Source organism: Mercenaria mercenaria, chromosome 12 (assembly GCF_021730395.1).
Source record: "Mercenaria mercenaria strain notata chromosome 12, MADL_Memer_1, whole genome shotgun sequence".
Taxonomy (NCBI): Eukaryota; Metazoa; Mollusca; class Bivalvia; order Venerida; family Veneridae; genus Mercenaria; species Mercenaria mercenaria.
In genome coordinates this window covers 42,107,854-42,125,862 of record NC_069372.1, presented here as the reverse complement: position 1 = coordinate 42,125,862, position 18,009 = coordinate 42,107,854, and the positions used below count along the sequence as shown (strand labels likewise).

General features: G+C 33.4%; 1 protein-coding gene across 1 annotated transcript; it reads right to left on the bottom strand.

The window, feature by feature from the left end:
• Positions 1–14,456: 14,456 nt before the first annotated feature.
• Positions 14,457–17,574, bottom strand: LOC128547351 (uncharacterized). The gene is made up of 2 exons (XM_053519850.1): positions 16,450–17,574; positions 14,457–15,875 (listed from the first exon to the last, which is right to left on the bottom strand). Exons 1-2 carry the CDS (start codon positions 17,179–17,181, stop codon positions 15,849–15,851), a joined length of 759 nt encoding a protein of 252 aa, XP_053375825.1. The 5' UTR covers positions 17,182–17,574; the 3' UTR covers positions 14,457–15,848.
• Between the last annotated feature and the right edge of the window lie 435 nt (positions 17,575–18,009).

Below are 18,009 nucleotides of genomic sequence, written 5' to 3'. Positions count from 1 at the left end.
AGTGCTATATAGGGAGATGTTGTTTAAAGGAAATTGTGGAAGGATGACAAACGGACGACGGACGTTGAGCGATCACAATAACTCACTCTGAGCCTTTGGCGCAGGTGAGCTAAAAAGTATGTCATAGGAAATAGAGATCATATATCTTGTATTACATAATTGCTTCTATACAAACAAAACTGAAAATTATCTGCTTTATAAAATACTTACCGGTATTTCATTTTTATCATCGGTTTGTTAAAAGTTATTTTTTATCACAAATAAACTGACAAAAATATATGAAGCAGGTTCTAAAGGGTAAATGATTGAAACACATATATGAATTTTGCATTTTCCTTGTAATAGCAAGGGAAACAAACTAATAGATTAGAAAAACTGGTCTAAAGCAAGAGTTGTCATTCTTGGGGATCACGGTAAACATTACAACTTCTTTTATTGATATTAACAAAACTATCAATTTCAAATTTTTAAATTCATGATTTTTATTTCAAGGACAAAGAAATCAATTTCTATACATTATTTAATGTACATGTATTTACTATTTCTATCGTTGAAAATTTTAGGGTCTATGTTTCTGAAAACACGCCCCCACGTTATGAATATTCAATGTTATAAACTTTGACCTATACATATTAAAAAGTAGATTATCCGTAAACTTTTGCATGAGTATAATGCTAATATTGTAAACGTTTTTCTGCATTTCTTACAAGCAAATTTAGCAATAATATTTAAAGAAGAAAATCTTCTCACATTCCTATTTAGAACTTGATCAGTTTGATGTTCTACTGGCTTATTTAATTTTACTTTTTTTATTTGTGATTATTCGTACCGTTCGTACATCATACCTAACGTATAATAATACGTACAATACAGTAAGTATATTATGACCTGCCATGATCAATGAGGGCAGAATGTTTCTAGACAGTAACCTAACAATAAGCATGTCATCTAACATTCATTTAAAATTAATTATTTGATTACTGTGAATTTAAACACATCGATCTGTCTGCGACACTTTCATGCCGGGTACGGTCATAAAAATAAAGAAAAAGCCTGTATTTACAATTGTGTAAGACTATCAATTTAAGATGCATGTCAACTAGAATAAAGATACTTTGGTAGACGCAAATGCTTCTTTTCAAAACATACCAGTTCCATTCCGAAAAAAAAATGAAATTCCGTCCAATATTATATCCGCACAAAAAAGAGCACAAGCGCAAGAATACATGACTGCTATATTTAAACAAACTACGGTTTTAAAACACAGTGTAGAAACGATTGAATAACCAAAACGGAAATAGCGATGTGAGTTCAACCATATGTTGAAATATGATAAACGTGGTCTAACATTTTCGATTGTTATTCGGATAATTACCAAATAAAGGTATGTTTATTCCTTGAGATGTTTTTCGAAAAGCATGTTTTAAGTGTTCCCAGTCAATATAAGTTTAGAATGACTTACATGAGCGGTAGGTAAGGTGAAATCAATTGATTAAAGGGTGAATGTTTAGATGGTGCATACCAAAAATGAATGAGTTTTATCAAAAATAAGGCAAATTTTCTGAATGCATGTCACATTATAAGAACTTCGTATATTTTCTTTTGTATTGATCACGATTTCAGCCTTAATTCATCCCTGATTTTTCGTTTAAAACACAAATTCATGGTGCTTTGTATTGCAATGTATTGTACGCCCTATTGAAATGATAGTGAACGACTTATTTTGATTCTTACACACAAGATTGTACTACTTATTGCAAATATTTTTATACGATTTTGTCCATACTGAACGGCATATTTCTATTATTAATTACGATTAAATTCTGATTTCTGTCTGTTTTAGGTACAGTGAAGCAATACAAGTGTTATTATTGCAAAGAAACGACACCAGACTTTGAAAACATAATTAAACACAACTTGATTCAAAACTGACGAAAACGTAGAATAAAATTGAAACACACGACAACGTTAAAAATAAGTAAGTTTTATTCACAAAAGATTTCCAAGTAATCCCAAAAGAAGTTAACAATAGCAATTAATAAAATAATAATATCAATTAAAGAAAAATCAAGCATAAAAATAACAAAATTCGCTAGTAAATTAGAATCACCCTTGAAAAAAGTACCAAATAATACTGGTGCTTAGCAAACGAATACAGAGGCTAAGGCAAGTTAAGCAGTCCAAATTAATGACACTCGAAAAAATTAAGGAGACGAACTCCACAACACTGTGTATTTAATTCTTATCCTTTCCTACTTTTCTTGTTCAAACTACAATATACGTATTTAATTTGTACATGTATTACTGGGAATAAAATATGTTTAAACTAAAAAATAAGGCTTTGGCAGGTTAAGCAGTCCAAACTAATAACACTCGAAAAAATTAAGCTGCTAAATTATTACCCGAGAAATAGAAAAAAAAAGATGAGAAAGTGTCTTAAAATGACTTAAATTTTCAAAATGCTAAGCATGATGTACAATCTATATAATGTAATACCACTCAGTTTGAAGACTATTACATGAAAATGAGGTGGAGCCAGTGTTTACAGGGTGTGTTTTCGCCATTTGATAAAAAGATTAACCCAGGAAGAGAAAGAAAGCCACTAAGCCCTCACCCCAAAAACGAATAGATGACAAACACACAAAATACTGTCTCATAACAAAGATTATGGACTTAAAGCACAGAAATTTGTCCGCAGTTATTTCAAAACTCAGAAAGGAGTCAATCGCCTGTTGATACAATTGTTATTACCGGTTAGATTGTATGGAACAACAGAAAAGTGAACTAGCCGGCCGAAGAATCTAATTGCGATTTTGTACTTATATATTTAGTAATATATATAACTAATCCAAACTATACCCAACTGGCACTAAAACCAAACAGCTGCCAAATTATAAACAAATATTGTACAAAAGTTAGTTATTGTTTGTGCATTTGTATTTGATAAAACTGCATGTAAATGTTTTAAGTTTCTTTCAGGTCCAATACCACTGGCAATGTCCACAAAATTTCTCCAATTTCAACAGTTAAATGAAAAAGAATTACTATTATTCGCTATATTTTTTATTCAAAAAAATCGCAACAAACCGTTCACATCATTATGGGCAGTTTTCAATAAATCGTTCAATATGAAAATGAAACCTTCACTACAGATATCGGTATATTTCTACCTGAATGACAAATACCTAGTAACAAATGAGTACAAGAACAATTTATTGACAATGCTGGACTTATTTAATATGAATCTTGTACACGTCCATTATCAACTGGAAGGGAAAACTCTGTTTATTCGTGTGACACTTTCTGAAGTTTCAATAGAAATTGGTGATTGCTTTTGATTACGGTAACATAACTACGGTACTAAACACACTTACTGATGAAATCTAAGACGAATTATCTCTTCAATATATGAACTAATGACTACTTACAGATAAATTCTTGTAAATTCTTGTAAACTCCCTTGAACCAAAGAAGTATAAAATTATTTTTATAGCTCTTTGCTTGAACGGTAAAAATAAATGAAAATAGCGGCGTGTAAACCTAGATACTGTGTATATCGTATAATCACATCGCTATTTCCGTTTTGGTTGTTCACTGTTTCTACACTGTGTTTTAAATATTAAATATAGTAGCCATGTAAATGTTGTAGCATGAAGGCGTACGCTACAGTTCATTAATATGTATAAGCATTGACGGATTCAAACGAAAGGGGAAGAAGCATTTAATAGAAATATTTTGATGGCAAAATACAATACAATACATAACGGCGGAATTTTTTCCAAATACTGTATAGAATAGGGCAGCATCATTTAACCTTATCATTTGAAGTGATTTTTAAAGTGTTAACACTGAGAACTTGACTTTTCTATAATAAGTACTATGCGCTCGGTGAAAAAGTTCATTACTATTCATTTACGCTTATTCGCTGCCTATGCATTTTATCAGATTCTGTGCTTGCGACTACAGATATGTATTTATGCATGTCGACCATTGAAAATAATGAACTAGTAATTTCAAGAAAAATCAAAGTTTAAATTTAGATTTAAATGTAGGCCTAATTTGTGCCTGTTTTACATTTATAATTATCTAAGACTAGGCGAAAATGCAAAATTTACATTTTCGCGTCGTCGCGTTTTTAATAATGTAGAACTGAAAAAATATCGGATGTGTTACCAATAGCATGTACATATTTTTTTAAGGTTAATATGAGCGCAATGATACTAACTCTTCAAATAAAAAATATTTATTTAGATACTTTATTTATATTCTAATCACAAACTATCCTGCTTGAAATAAGATATTATTATCGTATGTGTACTAGCATTAGTAGACCTTTATATTCTAATCACAAACTATCCTGCTTGAAATAAGATATTATTATCGTATTTGTACTAGTATTAGTAGACCTTTTTACTGTCATGACATAAATACCTCCAAAAATATCTGGGATCGTATTTTTTTTATCGTTTTAATAGCCAATTAGTTACAATATAATTTATTTTCGTAGGATAGTGGTATTATGAAAATGAAAATATATTTAAAACGGTTTATATTCTGCTGTGTCCAAAGTGTTCTTGTTTTCTTTTATTTTGTTTTTAAATGTTATAACTACGCTTAACCAATAAATAACAAGCTTAATTTCGAATCCCTACAGTACCGACAAAATACTTATTCTTGTATTTATGCTTTTATTTTGGCCATTTAATTACATGGTTCTGGTAGTATCTAAACAAATGCAACATGAAATGTATCTTCAATTTCAGCGTGGCTAAGCTACATTGCAATAAAAATATTCTTTCCGAATGTGTTGGAATCATGAATAAACATTAGGCCTAGCACGTACTCCGTGGGTGGAATATGATGCGGCACGTGTTTCCGAAAAGTTAACAAGAACCTATGTTTCCCATTGAATAATCCATTGTGAATAATGACCAAAACTTGAAGCTTAAAGATATAAGTTCCTGATGTAGTAGTTACTGCATACATACTACTACAATTACCCTTTAAAGGGACTAACATAAGAGCTATACTTCTTTGGACAAACCAACCGTGACATGTAAGACGAAAAATATTTTCTCTCAAAAATCTATAAAAAGTGGGTATTCTGAAAGTGGGGTAGCGTAGTCATCTCATAGCTAGCTCGCTCCTGCTTAAAACAATTCACTGCTTGAAACATACTAGTACTATTTTCATTTATGCTCCAAGCACTAAAACAATCACCAACGCTAAAATCGATACCAATGACGTACCATTTCAGTCACTCAAGTCTTGAATTGTTTTAGCGGTACCATAATACACGCTCAGACTCAAACTCGTCACAAACAGACACTTACTCGTCACAAACAGACACAAACTCTTGTTCACTGTAAGATTTTCAAACAACACCAGCGTAAGTGCGCTGCAGAAACAATTTCTTCAACATGTTTTCGAAACAGAATTTTATACAAGAATGAGACAGGGCAGGTTTTTTCGTCCGTTTTTATAGCCATTATTTAAGAAATGAAATGATTTTTTCGGTGTTCAGCTTCCCGGCCATTCTGTTCGCCAGACGGAACAACCGCGACGTTCGGCGGACAATCTTTTCTCTGAGTATAATTCTAATCAGTAATTTTTAAAAATGGTTCGTCCTTTGAATTTAGAAGAAATATTGTACATGTAAATGGATGTGTGTGATTTCCCATATCAGATGTCTACCGTATCAGAATTTATGGCAGAAATTTGGTCCCATTCTTCCTTCCTTCCAAATAGAACGTAATTTGACAGTACTTAATGAATGTAACAATAGTCAGTGTCTATCATTCCATGATTTAAAACGTATATTCTGATTTCTTTAGACATTAGAATTGGAACATAAGATATTGACATTAAGTCTTCATTTAAAAACACTCACCCGAAAAGAGACACAATTTCTTTAATTAGGCTAAAAGCCGAATGAGATTCTATTAGGTTAAAAAATCACAAGCCAAGCTTTTAAATTTGAAGCATTTATCATTAGTGATTGGTTTTGAACTATGATAACTAGAGCTATCACTAAAGGTAATGAATGTACCTCCCGTAACTCTGCATTTTTTTTCTGAAAGAACCTAACATGACCCATGCACAACTACTGTTGTTACTGATCACTTGTGTGAAGTTTCATTAAATTGTGTCAAGGGGATGAGGAGAGATGGTGCGCACAAGATTGTGTCTACGTATATAGTAACAAAAAACAAAGTCCCGTAACTCTGCATTTTTTTTTTCTGAAAGAACCTAACATGCCCTATGCACAACTATTGTTATTACTGATCACTTGTGTGAAGTTTCATTAAGTTGTGTCAAGAGGATGAGGAGAGATGGTGCGCACAAGACTGTGTCTACGGACAGACAGACAGACAACCTGAAACCAGTATACCTCCCCCCCCCCCCCCCCCCCCCCACTCCCCACTTACAACTTTGTTGTCGGGGGGTACAATAATTTATGTGACATGGTTGATACAGTATGTTTCAATATGAATACTAGAAATTATTCAAATACGTTTTTCTCTTCATCTTGGCGCAAATGCATATCCACATCGCACTTACTTTTGTTCAGAATATTTGTCAACAGTTCACATGTCGAGATTTGATTTTAATTCAGTCTAAGACATAACATAAATTGCACTCAGAAATTATGGATAATCATTAATACAGTTAACTGTAATAATAGAACATAAACTTCAAACAAGAGCTGTCACTAATGGTGACAAATGCCCCCGCAGCACCTTGACCTTTGACCTGGTGACCCCAAAGTCAGTAGGGGTGGTGTACTCAATAAGTACTATCAGCATGTGAAGTTTGAAGGTCCTGGGTGCAGTGGTCCGCATGTAAAGTGCCTTCATGCAAAAAGTAACGTTGGCCCCTGTGACCTTGACCTTTGACCTGGTGACCCCAAAGTCTGTCAGTAGGGTTGGTGTACTCATAAAATACTATCAGCATGTAAAGTTTGAAGGTCCTGGGTGAAGTGGTTCGCGAGTAAAGTGCCTTCATGCAAAAAGTTAACGTTGTGACGAACTAACGAACGAACGAACGAACGAACGGACGGACGGACGGACAGTTGAAAACTAATATGCCTCCCTTCGGGGGCATAAAAAAACGGATCCAAAATGCCAGATATTTGTAGCCATTGCTTGAATTATTTTTCAAGGGAGTCCAGCCTTTCAGTAGCATCTTATCATTCAAAATTGGTCATGATATGTCAGGCGCGTAACTAGGCACGTGCGTCATTTTCAAAAAATAAAAAGTCTAAAAATGCGAAATCTGCATTAAAAATCGATGCCTATAGGGGTTAGGCATTAAATTCTTATCGATCACAGTTGATTTCAAAATGAGAAGATGCCGACCGCCGACCTATTTCGTGTCACGTTTTATAACCCTTGTATCGCTTTATCGTTGTATCTCGGTATATCTATTCCGAATATAACATGTAAACTCAAGCCACGAATGTTTGAAATGGTTTACTTTGCCACCTTACGCTGAAGTTTTTTAAAGCACAGAGAACCCAAGGTCTAGTAATAAAGATGAAAACGTGGAATTACTCACTCACGAACTGCAGCAAGTCCACGTTTTTGATTTTCCATATAAGTAAGTTAAATGACTGTTTAGATCCAGACCTATATAATTATATTCCACAGGGACCACATCATGACAGTAAATTAACTGAACATCTGCCATAATTTTGAATTGCTACAAGTGCATGTATTTAATAATGTGTTAATTTACATGTAAACATTTTAGAAGCGGCTTAAATACTACAATAATATATTGTGCAATCGTATAGTCGCCAGAGGTCTTTTGGTAGAGCACTCGCTGTCGAATCTATGGTTCGAGGTTCGAATCCAGTTAGATATGCTTTATCAAATCTCTTTTTTTTTTTCTTTTTATAATAGTGACAGAATGCGAAAGGCACAGGCTTCGTGATCTGTGCATTATAAATTGTTGCGATATTCGGTTAAGTCTAAAGGAGTCTAATGCGTCAACTGCTCAGTTTTTATTCGGTGAGCATATCCTATATAATAAGAAGCTCTCCAGAGAACCTACCAAATCCTTTGCATGTTCTGCTGCAGATAACTTTTTGGCTGTTTTGAGGTAAGACATAAAGGACAAAATACTCTTTCGTCACAGTATCATGAAATAATTGAGAAAAAGACAGATATTAACTTGTATTGTAGAGACGATTATTTTGTGTGGGAAGCAAAACATTGCATCGAGTATACTAAGGGCCCGCCGAAATAATGAAAACATCCCCTGAGTTAAACACAAACGTTTTAAACACGACAAAAATCATTGCTAACTAGCAAGAAAAACATCAAAAAGTTTGATTTAAGTAATGTCTTCCAAAATACTTTATTTTCAAATATGAATTGAGGTAGATAAACTTATCGCTGCAGAATGAATTTCGAAAATATTTAAAATTTATTTTTATTGCCCTTAATCAGCTGTCTCAGATGTATAGAAACATGGATGTATCTGTACACTGTATCTGCAGGCGCTATTAGTATTTTTTTTTCTTTTTTTTTTCTTTTTGCAATTGAGCATACACAATGTCTCCATTGGGTATTGGGTTACGGTTGAGTATACTCATAGCCCCTCGGGGACTTTAAAGTAGTACCTCCTGTGGACAATAAACCGTTTAGCCTAGCTAAAAGTGTTACGTGTGTTTTGTTTCAGGTGCAACGTAACGGTATATCTCAGGAACAATGCAAAGAAGTGTTCCAATGCATGTTACAGCGCCAACCTAACAGTTGATGCCACTGAGGACCTCTCTCACATGGAATGTGATCGCTGGCGCATTTGGTGAACATCGGATGCACTGAGCAGACCTGTGTCGCGTCCGATATGTACCCAAGCATCAGAAAATGTCTGATCATTCCGTTAGTGATGCCAGTCTCAAATCCAAAGAAAGATCATTCTCCACTATGAGAAGGGTGAAAACCTATCTGCGCAGTACAGTGAGTACAGATTTTTAGCGGTTGTTCGGGTTAGGACTCCTGAACATTTATAGAGAACGTGAAATTAGTGCAGAACATGTTACCGACATACTTGCGAACAGGAAAAGCCGACGTTTGCCTCTTCCGTGTTTGAATATATAACAGTGTTAATAGAAAATGTCACACTGATGATTGATACGACACGAGCCCGTCGGCCATAGTGGTCTATAGCCAATCACGGGAATTTTGTGTTTTTTCATGCTGACGATTGAAGCGTGTAAAACTGCATATTTTGATGATTTTTAGCACTGTGTCGTAGAATCATAGACTCTATCTCTTTATATAATGGTTCAGATCGGCTGTTAAATATGAAAACTTGATATTAAATCAATTTGCTACAGTAATTAAATTGTATGATTTCTATATTGAAATTTGGCATCTGGATACCCTTCAGAACGCACCAGAGACGTTCTGAGAACTTTTTTCCGGGGTAGCTTGCCCACGAACCCCCTTAGCAATCGTACGGAAAATATGCCCAGCTACGCTATATAGTGTAAATTTTACCGTTAAACCCCGCCCCCTGGGCGGAGCATGTCCCAATCGTGAAACATCGGATATTATTAAGTCGGAGTAAAAAGCTCATTAGATCTTATGTTATTTGTTGATACTATCCGACTTTGTAAATAAATATTACTTGACTTGCCGTATGTCCATCGATGCCATCTTTGGATTTAGATTCTTGCTCGCAAGGAAAATGAGAAAAAGGAGTGTAAAGCGGTCGCTAGGTGTCACAGGGGTCATAACGGATAAACATGCTGTTAAACCCAAAACAAAAAAAAATGTATGTGCTCATTCCATACAAAAGACGCTACAGTATTTGAATGTTACTGTTGTGTTTATTTTATATGCCAATAAATGTATCAAAATATTATATTTAAGGTTTGAATTTCATTTGTATAATATTGCAGGATGCCCAACTGAGGACAGCAGTGGAGAATTCACTGCAGATGGTTATGCCAATAAATCTTTATATCAACCTTCTAAGCAGATGCGTATCAACCTATAAGGATGACTCCGCCTACCTACCTTATTTCGGCTCACCATGTCATTCTGCGGTACTTTGTTAGTTAAAAATGTCTATTATGATTTGATAAATGGTCTGACAATGAATACTGTTTTAGATAGGTAGAAAAAACTCCATAGATCTGCTTATAAAGACCCGCAAACTTACTGGAGATAACAGTTTAAACTTTGAAGGCATGGTTAAACATTAAATATCAAACTGAAATAAGGTTGACACCTACCGTACAGGTTGATACGCAATAAAACGTCGAGAGGCGAAGATTTTAGTGGCAAAATTTGCCCCGTTTGTCTTCAGTATAACTGAAATGTCTTAATTTACGTAGCAAAGCGTTTTAAACATACCCAAAAAATAACCAGCATAGTCTTTATAGCATATCTACCGTAAAGGTTGATATCTGCCGTATAGGTTGATAAGCCATAAAACGTCTAGATGAAGACTTTTGAGACAAAATTTGCGCTGCTTGTCTTCAGTTTAACTGAAATATCTGACTTTATGCACAAAAACGCTGTAAACTTGGCAGAAAAATAACTAATACGCTCTGCGTAGCATATATACCGTATAGGTTGATACCTACCGTATAGGTTGATACGCCATAAAACGTTAAGATGAAGACTTTAATAGCCAAATTGGTGATGTTTGGCTTCCGTTTAACTGAAATATCTTAATTCATGTAGGAAAACATTTTAAACATAGCAGAAAAGTAACTAGCATAGTCTTTATAGCATATCTACCGTATAGGTTGATACGTACCGTACAGGTTGATACGCCATAAAACGTTAAGATGAAGACTTTAATAGACAAACTGGTACTGTATGGTTTCCGTTTAAACGAAATATCTTAATTTATGTAGGAAAACGTTTTAAACAATGCAGAAAAGCAACTAGTATAGTCTTTATAGCATATCTACCGTATAGGTTGATACGTACCGTAAAGGTTGATATCTGCCGTATAGGTTGATGTGCCATTAAACGTCTGAATGAAGACTTTAGTGGTCAAATTTGCGCTGTTTGTCTTCAGTTTAACTGAAATATCTTACTTCATGTAGGAAAAGGTTTTAAACATAGTAGAAAAAATAACTAATACAGTCTTTATAGCATATCTACCGTATAGGTTGATACCTACCGTATAGGTTGATATCTTCCGTATAGGTTGATACGCGATTAAACGTCTAGAGGATGCCTTTTATAGTCAAATTTGAGCTGTTTGACATAAGTATAACTTAATATCTTATCTTATGCAGAAAACAATTAATACATTGCCCCCAAAAAATATATTACAGTCAGTATTGCCTATCTGCCGTACAGGTTGATACCTACCGTATAGGTTGATACGCCATAAAACGTTCAGATGAAGATTTTATTAGCTAAATTTGCGCTCTTTGATTTTAGTTTAACTTAAATATATAATTTTATGTACCAAAACGTTGTGAACATGACAAAAAATAACTAGTATAGTCTCTGTAGCATATCTACCGTATAGGTTGATACCTGCCTTATAGGTTGATACGCCATAAAACGTCAAGATGAAGACTTCAATAGCCAAACTTTCGCTGTTTGCCTTTCGTTTAACTGAAATATCTTAACTTACGTTGCAAAACATCTCGTACATAGCAGAAAAATAAAAAGTATAGTCTTTATAGCATATCTACCGTATAGGTTGATACCTTCCGTAAAAGTTGATATCTGCCGTATAGGTTGATAAGCCATAAACCGTCAAGATAAAGACTTTAGTGTTAAAATTTGCGCTGTTTGTCTTCAGTTTAGGTCAAATATCTTACTTTATACACCAACACGTTGTAAACATGTAAGAAAAATAACTAGTGTGGTTTTAATGGTATAACTACCGTATAGGTTGATGCCTACCGTAAAGGTTGATGTCTACCGTATAGGTTGATAAGCCATAACACGTCCAGATGAAGACTTTAGTGGAGAAATTTGCGCTGTTTGCCTTCAGTTAAACTGAACTATCTTTATTCATGTAGGAAAACGTTTTAAACATAGTAGAAAAATAACAAATACAGTCTTTATAGCATACCTACCGTATAGGTTGATATCTTCCGTATAGGTTGATACGCGATTTTACGTCTAGAGGATGCATTTTATGGTCAAGTTTGCGCTGTTTGCCTTAAGAATAACTTAATTTCTTAACTTATGCAGCAAAACAATTAAACATTGCAAGAAAAATAGTTATATTACAGTCAGTATTGCCCATCTGCCGTACAGGTTGATACCTACCGTATAGGTTGATACGCCATAAACGTTCAGATGAAGATTTTATTAGCTGAATTTGCGCACTTTGATTTCAGTTTTAATTTAAATATATAATTTTATGTACCCAAACGTTGTGAACATGAGAAAAATATCTAGTACAGGCATATCTACCGTATAGGTTGATACCTGCCTTATAGGTTGATAAGCCATAACACGTCAAGATAAAGACTTTAGTGGCTAAATTTGCGCTGTTTGTCTTCATTTTAAGTGAAATATCTTACTTATGCACCAAAACGTTGTAAACATGTAAGAAAAATTACTAGTGTGGTTTTAGTGGCATATCTACCGTATAGGTTGATGCCTACCGTAAAGGTTGATGTCTACCGTATAGGTTGATAAGCCATAACACGTCCAGATGAAGACTTTAGTGGAAAATTTTGCGCTGTTTGTCTTCAGTTTAACTGAACTATCTTAATTCATGTAGGAAAACGTTTTAAACATAGCAGAAAAATAACTAGTACCGTATTTATAGCACATCTACCGTATAGGTTGATATCTTCCGTATAGGTTGATATGCGATTATACGTCTAGAGGATGCATTTTATGGTCAAATTTGCGCTGTTTGTCTTAAGAATAACTTAATTTCTTAACTTATGCAGCAAAACATAGCAGAAAAATAACTAGTGTGGTCTTTATGGCATATCTACCGTATAGGTTGATGCCTACCGTAAAGGTTGATGTCTACCGTATAGGTTGATAAGCCATAACACGTCCAGATGAAGACTTTAGTGGAAAAAATTGCGCTGTTTGTCTTCAGTTTAACTGAACTATCTTAATTCATGTAGGAAAACGTTTTAAACATAGCAGAAAAATAACTAGTACCGTATTTATAGCACATCTACCGTATAGGTTGATATACTATTATGCGTCTAGTTGTAGTCACACATAATTATGCCTTACCTTTCAAATCATTTGAGTCTTCAAGGCTGTGGAGTGAATTTGAAGAAAACTGATATTTGATGTTTCAAATTGTAAGACAAATGTATTTAACAAAAAATAAATATTTCAATCCAATACAGTTGCAAATGTTTTGTTTCTATTATCAGATCCTTTATCAAATCATAAAAAAATCATGTTTATAATTTTTTTTAACAAAGTACCGCAGAATGACATGATGGGCCGAAATATACCTCCGTCCTCATACGCTATAAGGCGGAGCTTAAATGTACCACATGACGTGCTGCCTTACAAGTTGATACTGTTATCTTCCGTATAAGTTGATTGATCAGGTCGGCATGACGTCACATCCGGAGCAATCGATTATGCAAATTACCTTGGAGGTGAAAGCAGGACCTCGCAATTCGTAGCGAATTAACTAGCGGTGTGGGTTGTAATGTCTTTATTTTTAAATAAAACAGATCAAGATTCATTTTTTTATTATCTGCAGTCCTTACGCTATGGTACAATCTATATATTTTTAAAAAAATGTAGGGTTTTTTGTGATAATTGATTTTGTGGCATTTTAAAACGATCTGGGAAAAAGTGAGAGATTATGTATTGTCAGCTCTTCGGCGCTACGGATCAGTTATAATTAACACAAGTTCCCAAGCTTATTCAACATTTTCCCAGTTTGCGTATATACATATTAAAATAAACTAAATATCTCAGAACATAACATTTTTTATTCAACTTCTTTGCGTAAAATCGAAGCAGTTCTTTCTTTCATCTTTCAGAGAATCTTTCAAGTGTCTTGAAAAAGATTTTTTGTTTTGTTTTCTCAAGAAAGAACAGATCAAATAAATAAGTAAATTAATTTTCTGATTTTTTTTTTATGTTTTTTAAAATAAGCTGATTTTCGAAATGTTTTAATGCTCTGAAATAATTATATAGTTGCCATTTTCTGAAATGTACTTTGTGTGATATATTTTATTGAGTTTAAAATGCTATAATTAAGTATGAAAGTCATTTAAATAAAGTTCAAAACTTATACTTTATTCTATATATTATCTTATTGCAGTCATTTTTTGTTGTTGTTGTTTTTTTCTTTATTTTTTTCTTTATTTTTTTTTTTTAAGAAATGTCCCCCAGCCAAAAATTGGTTTGATGAATTGATTTTAAAATTTCCAATGAACTATATGCTCGGGCATGTGTATTGATTAAGGGTTATTTTTATGTAGTAGCTCTATTAATCCCTTTGTCAACTGACACCCAAATAACAACAACAACAACATTTATTAGCATAATCGACATATATATGCCTTTGGCTAATGAACAGTATACAGTTCTTTCAAATCATGCGTATAAATAATTTGTAATCAAGATTTCAAACCCTTAACAAATAAATTTCCTTCAAATATTTACATATATTCCATTGGACTTTTTTCTTAGCAGATGACAACAAATTGTCAAACATTTTCAGATTTGGCCACGATGTTTTTGGCAAATATTTTGAACGTAAGTTTTTATATTTAGGACAAGTCAATAACACATGATACTCAGATTCTATAACATTTAAATTACAATTTTGACATATTCTTTGATCCCTAGCTATACCACTATACCTTCCAGTTTCAATAGCTAAGCAATGTGAAGACATTCTAAAACAACTGAGTAATTTTCTTAAGTAATCATTATCAACATTTGTGAGATATGGTTCAAACATAAACAGCGTTTTAAATCTTGAATAATATTCTAGTTTTGGCATGTTTGTAATACTACCATGCCATTCCTGTATAAACTGGTCTCTTAACCGTTTTTGTAGCATTGGAAAATAGTTAATATTTGGCGCTATATGGTTCCATAAATATCCATATCCTAATTGTTCTAAAAGAGTTTTAACATATTTGGGCCAGTTTGTACATCGGGGAGAATTGACATTGTTACATTGGTCTCTAAAAATATCAGTCATGATAGAATCTGGATTATTTACAAGCTTTAACCAATATTTTAGAACTCTCTCTTTACACAGTATTGAGAGAGGATACCTTCCAAGTTCCCCCAACACTGCCATATTTGGGGTTTGCATTTTTACACCGAGTATCCTTTTACAAAATTTCATATGAATTCTATCTAAGCAACTTGTATCGTATACGCCCCATACTTCAGCACAATATAATAAAATTGGTTCAACCATACGATCAAAGAGTGTCAATTTAGTCTTAACATCAAATTTTAAACTAGAAAATAGTGAATATAGACCATTAACAGCTTTAAGTGCTTGATCAGACAGTGCCTTAATAGCTTCAGATAAAGCTCCATTACAATTAAATTTCACACCAAGATAGCAAAAAGAGTTCACAGTTTCCACTGGTGCATCATTAATGTACCATTGAAAATCAATATTCTGTTTTCTTTTTCTAAAAATACATATTTTCGTTTTATCAATATTTATCTTAAGCCCCCATTTAACAGAGTAAATATACAAGCTATCTAGCTGTGCCTGGAGACTCTTCTGGTCGGTAGTAAATAGTACCATATCGTCTGCAAACATCAACAAATAAATAGAAAGCTGTTGCAAGTCGTACTCTGTTAATGAGTTAAAATCAAGGTTTGCTGTGACGTCATTTACGAAGAGTATAAAAAGTATTGGCGAGAGTGGTTCCCCTTGTTTTAAGCCAAGCGAAACCTCGAAAAAATCTGAAACATTTGAAAAAACCTTAACACAAGCTGATACATGTTTGTATATTGACTGAAGCATTCTAACCATTTTACTACTGATACCTATTTCAAATAATTTAAACCATAGGGCATTCCTATTAACTGTATCGAACGCCTTTTCATAATCTATAAAAGCACAGTACAACGATCTATTCATAGAAATAATCTTTTGTATAATACTATGAAGAATAAAAACACAATCAGAAGTACTTCTGTTATTTCGAAAACCAAATTGCATATCAGTAAAAGCATTTTGGTGTTCACACCATTTATTCAATCTGTTTCTTAATAACAAAGAAAAAATCTTGGCCATAGTACTTATCAGTGATATTCCTCTGTAATTAGAAGGATCAGATTTATCTCCCTTTTTATGTAGTGGGACAATTATTCCTTTTGTCCATGATATGGGATATACTCCATCATGATAAATTTTATTAAAAATTTTAACCAAATAAGGTGTTATAAATTGTTTGGCATCTATAAAAAAATCTGCAACAACAAGATCACATCCTGGAGATTTATTCCTACTTAAAGAAGATATGGTTTTGCTTACTTCTTGTACGTCAAAAGGCTTATCTAAACAATCAATATCAACAGATCGATCCCTTTCGTTTATTATTTGTACATTATCTGAAATAAAACTACTTTCAACCGGTGTATTTAGAATTTTAGAAAAATGATTTCTAAATAATGAAACATCAACATCGGGATTACTTGTTTTACTTGAATTTCTATACTTGTTTATCTTTTTCCAAAACATTTTCGGTGATTTGCGACTAAGTTCAGAAATGTTGCGCTTTTCCTTTGCAAAAAAGTTGTACTTGGCTTTACGTTTTACATCACAATAATATTTACGACTCTGCAGAAATTCGACAATATTTTCAGAATTTCCACACCTCTTTACTTTCCTTTTGTTATCTAAAAATAAATTTTTAGCCCGTCTGCAATCATCATTAAACCACTCATTTCTTTTTTTAATTTTGTTTGGTTTATAATTTACAGACTTACCAAAAATCTTAAAACAGTTTTGATAAATAGTTTCAGATAACCTTTCTATATTCGAATCAATATTTTCATTATCATTCACAATATTATTCGTTAATCGATCAAAAACCTCTCGATTTTCTTCCAGTGATACTAATAAATCCATAGACCTTCCAGAATCCCAATATATCTTATCAAATTTAATATGTTCCCTGCTATTCGAGAAAGCTGTTTTCTGACACATGATATTATATGCTATTGGACAATGATCAGAGTATTCCGTCAATTCCATAGTTGTCATATCAGAAATATATTCAAAATTTCTTATATTTGTTAATAAATAATCGACTAGACTAGCCCCGTATCTCTTATTATTTAGACAATAGTAAGTACATTTTCCCGGCTCCAGACGCCCATTTACAATAAGCAGATCGTGTTCTTTACACAATGCAATCAATCTGTTCCCAAAAGAGTTAATACCTTTATCTTGTGAATTTCTAACGGGTATATCAATGTCATTATTTAGCGGTATGTTTACAAATCTGTCTAACCGTAAGTTTTCAACATAATCCTTTAATTCTGCTGTTCGACAGTTCAAGTCCCCAGCAAGAAAGATTTCCCCTTGGGAACTATATTGTAAAATATCTTCACTCAAACATTCAAAGAAGTCATATTCAAACAGACACGATTGTGGAGTTTTTATATACAGACGAGTCCTCCGGCGGAATGTACGCAACACCGAAATAAATTACTTTGTCACTATTAGATTGCACACAATTCAACCTAAACCACAAAATACCGTTATTATTAATCTTGACTAATTCAACTTTACCGATCAGTGATTCCTTATAATATACTATGACTCCACCACTACAACGTTTCGCCTTTCTATTTGTTCTCGGTCGTGGACAACTGAAATACTCAAAACCTTTAATTTCAATGTTAGTAACTTTTGAGTGCCAGGTTTCCGTGAAAATTAATATTTCGAACTTAGAAATAAATTGCAAAAAATCACTGTCATTTAATTTGTTCGCTAAACCTTGTACATTCCACTGCAGAAAAGAAATGGACTGTTCATTTTCAGCCTATCCGTCACCATTCACTGTACCGGATGCGATTTCCGTATCCA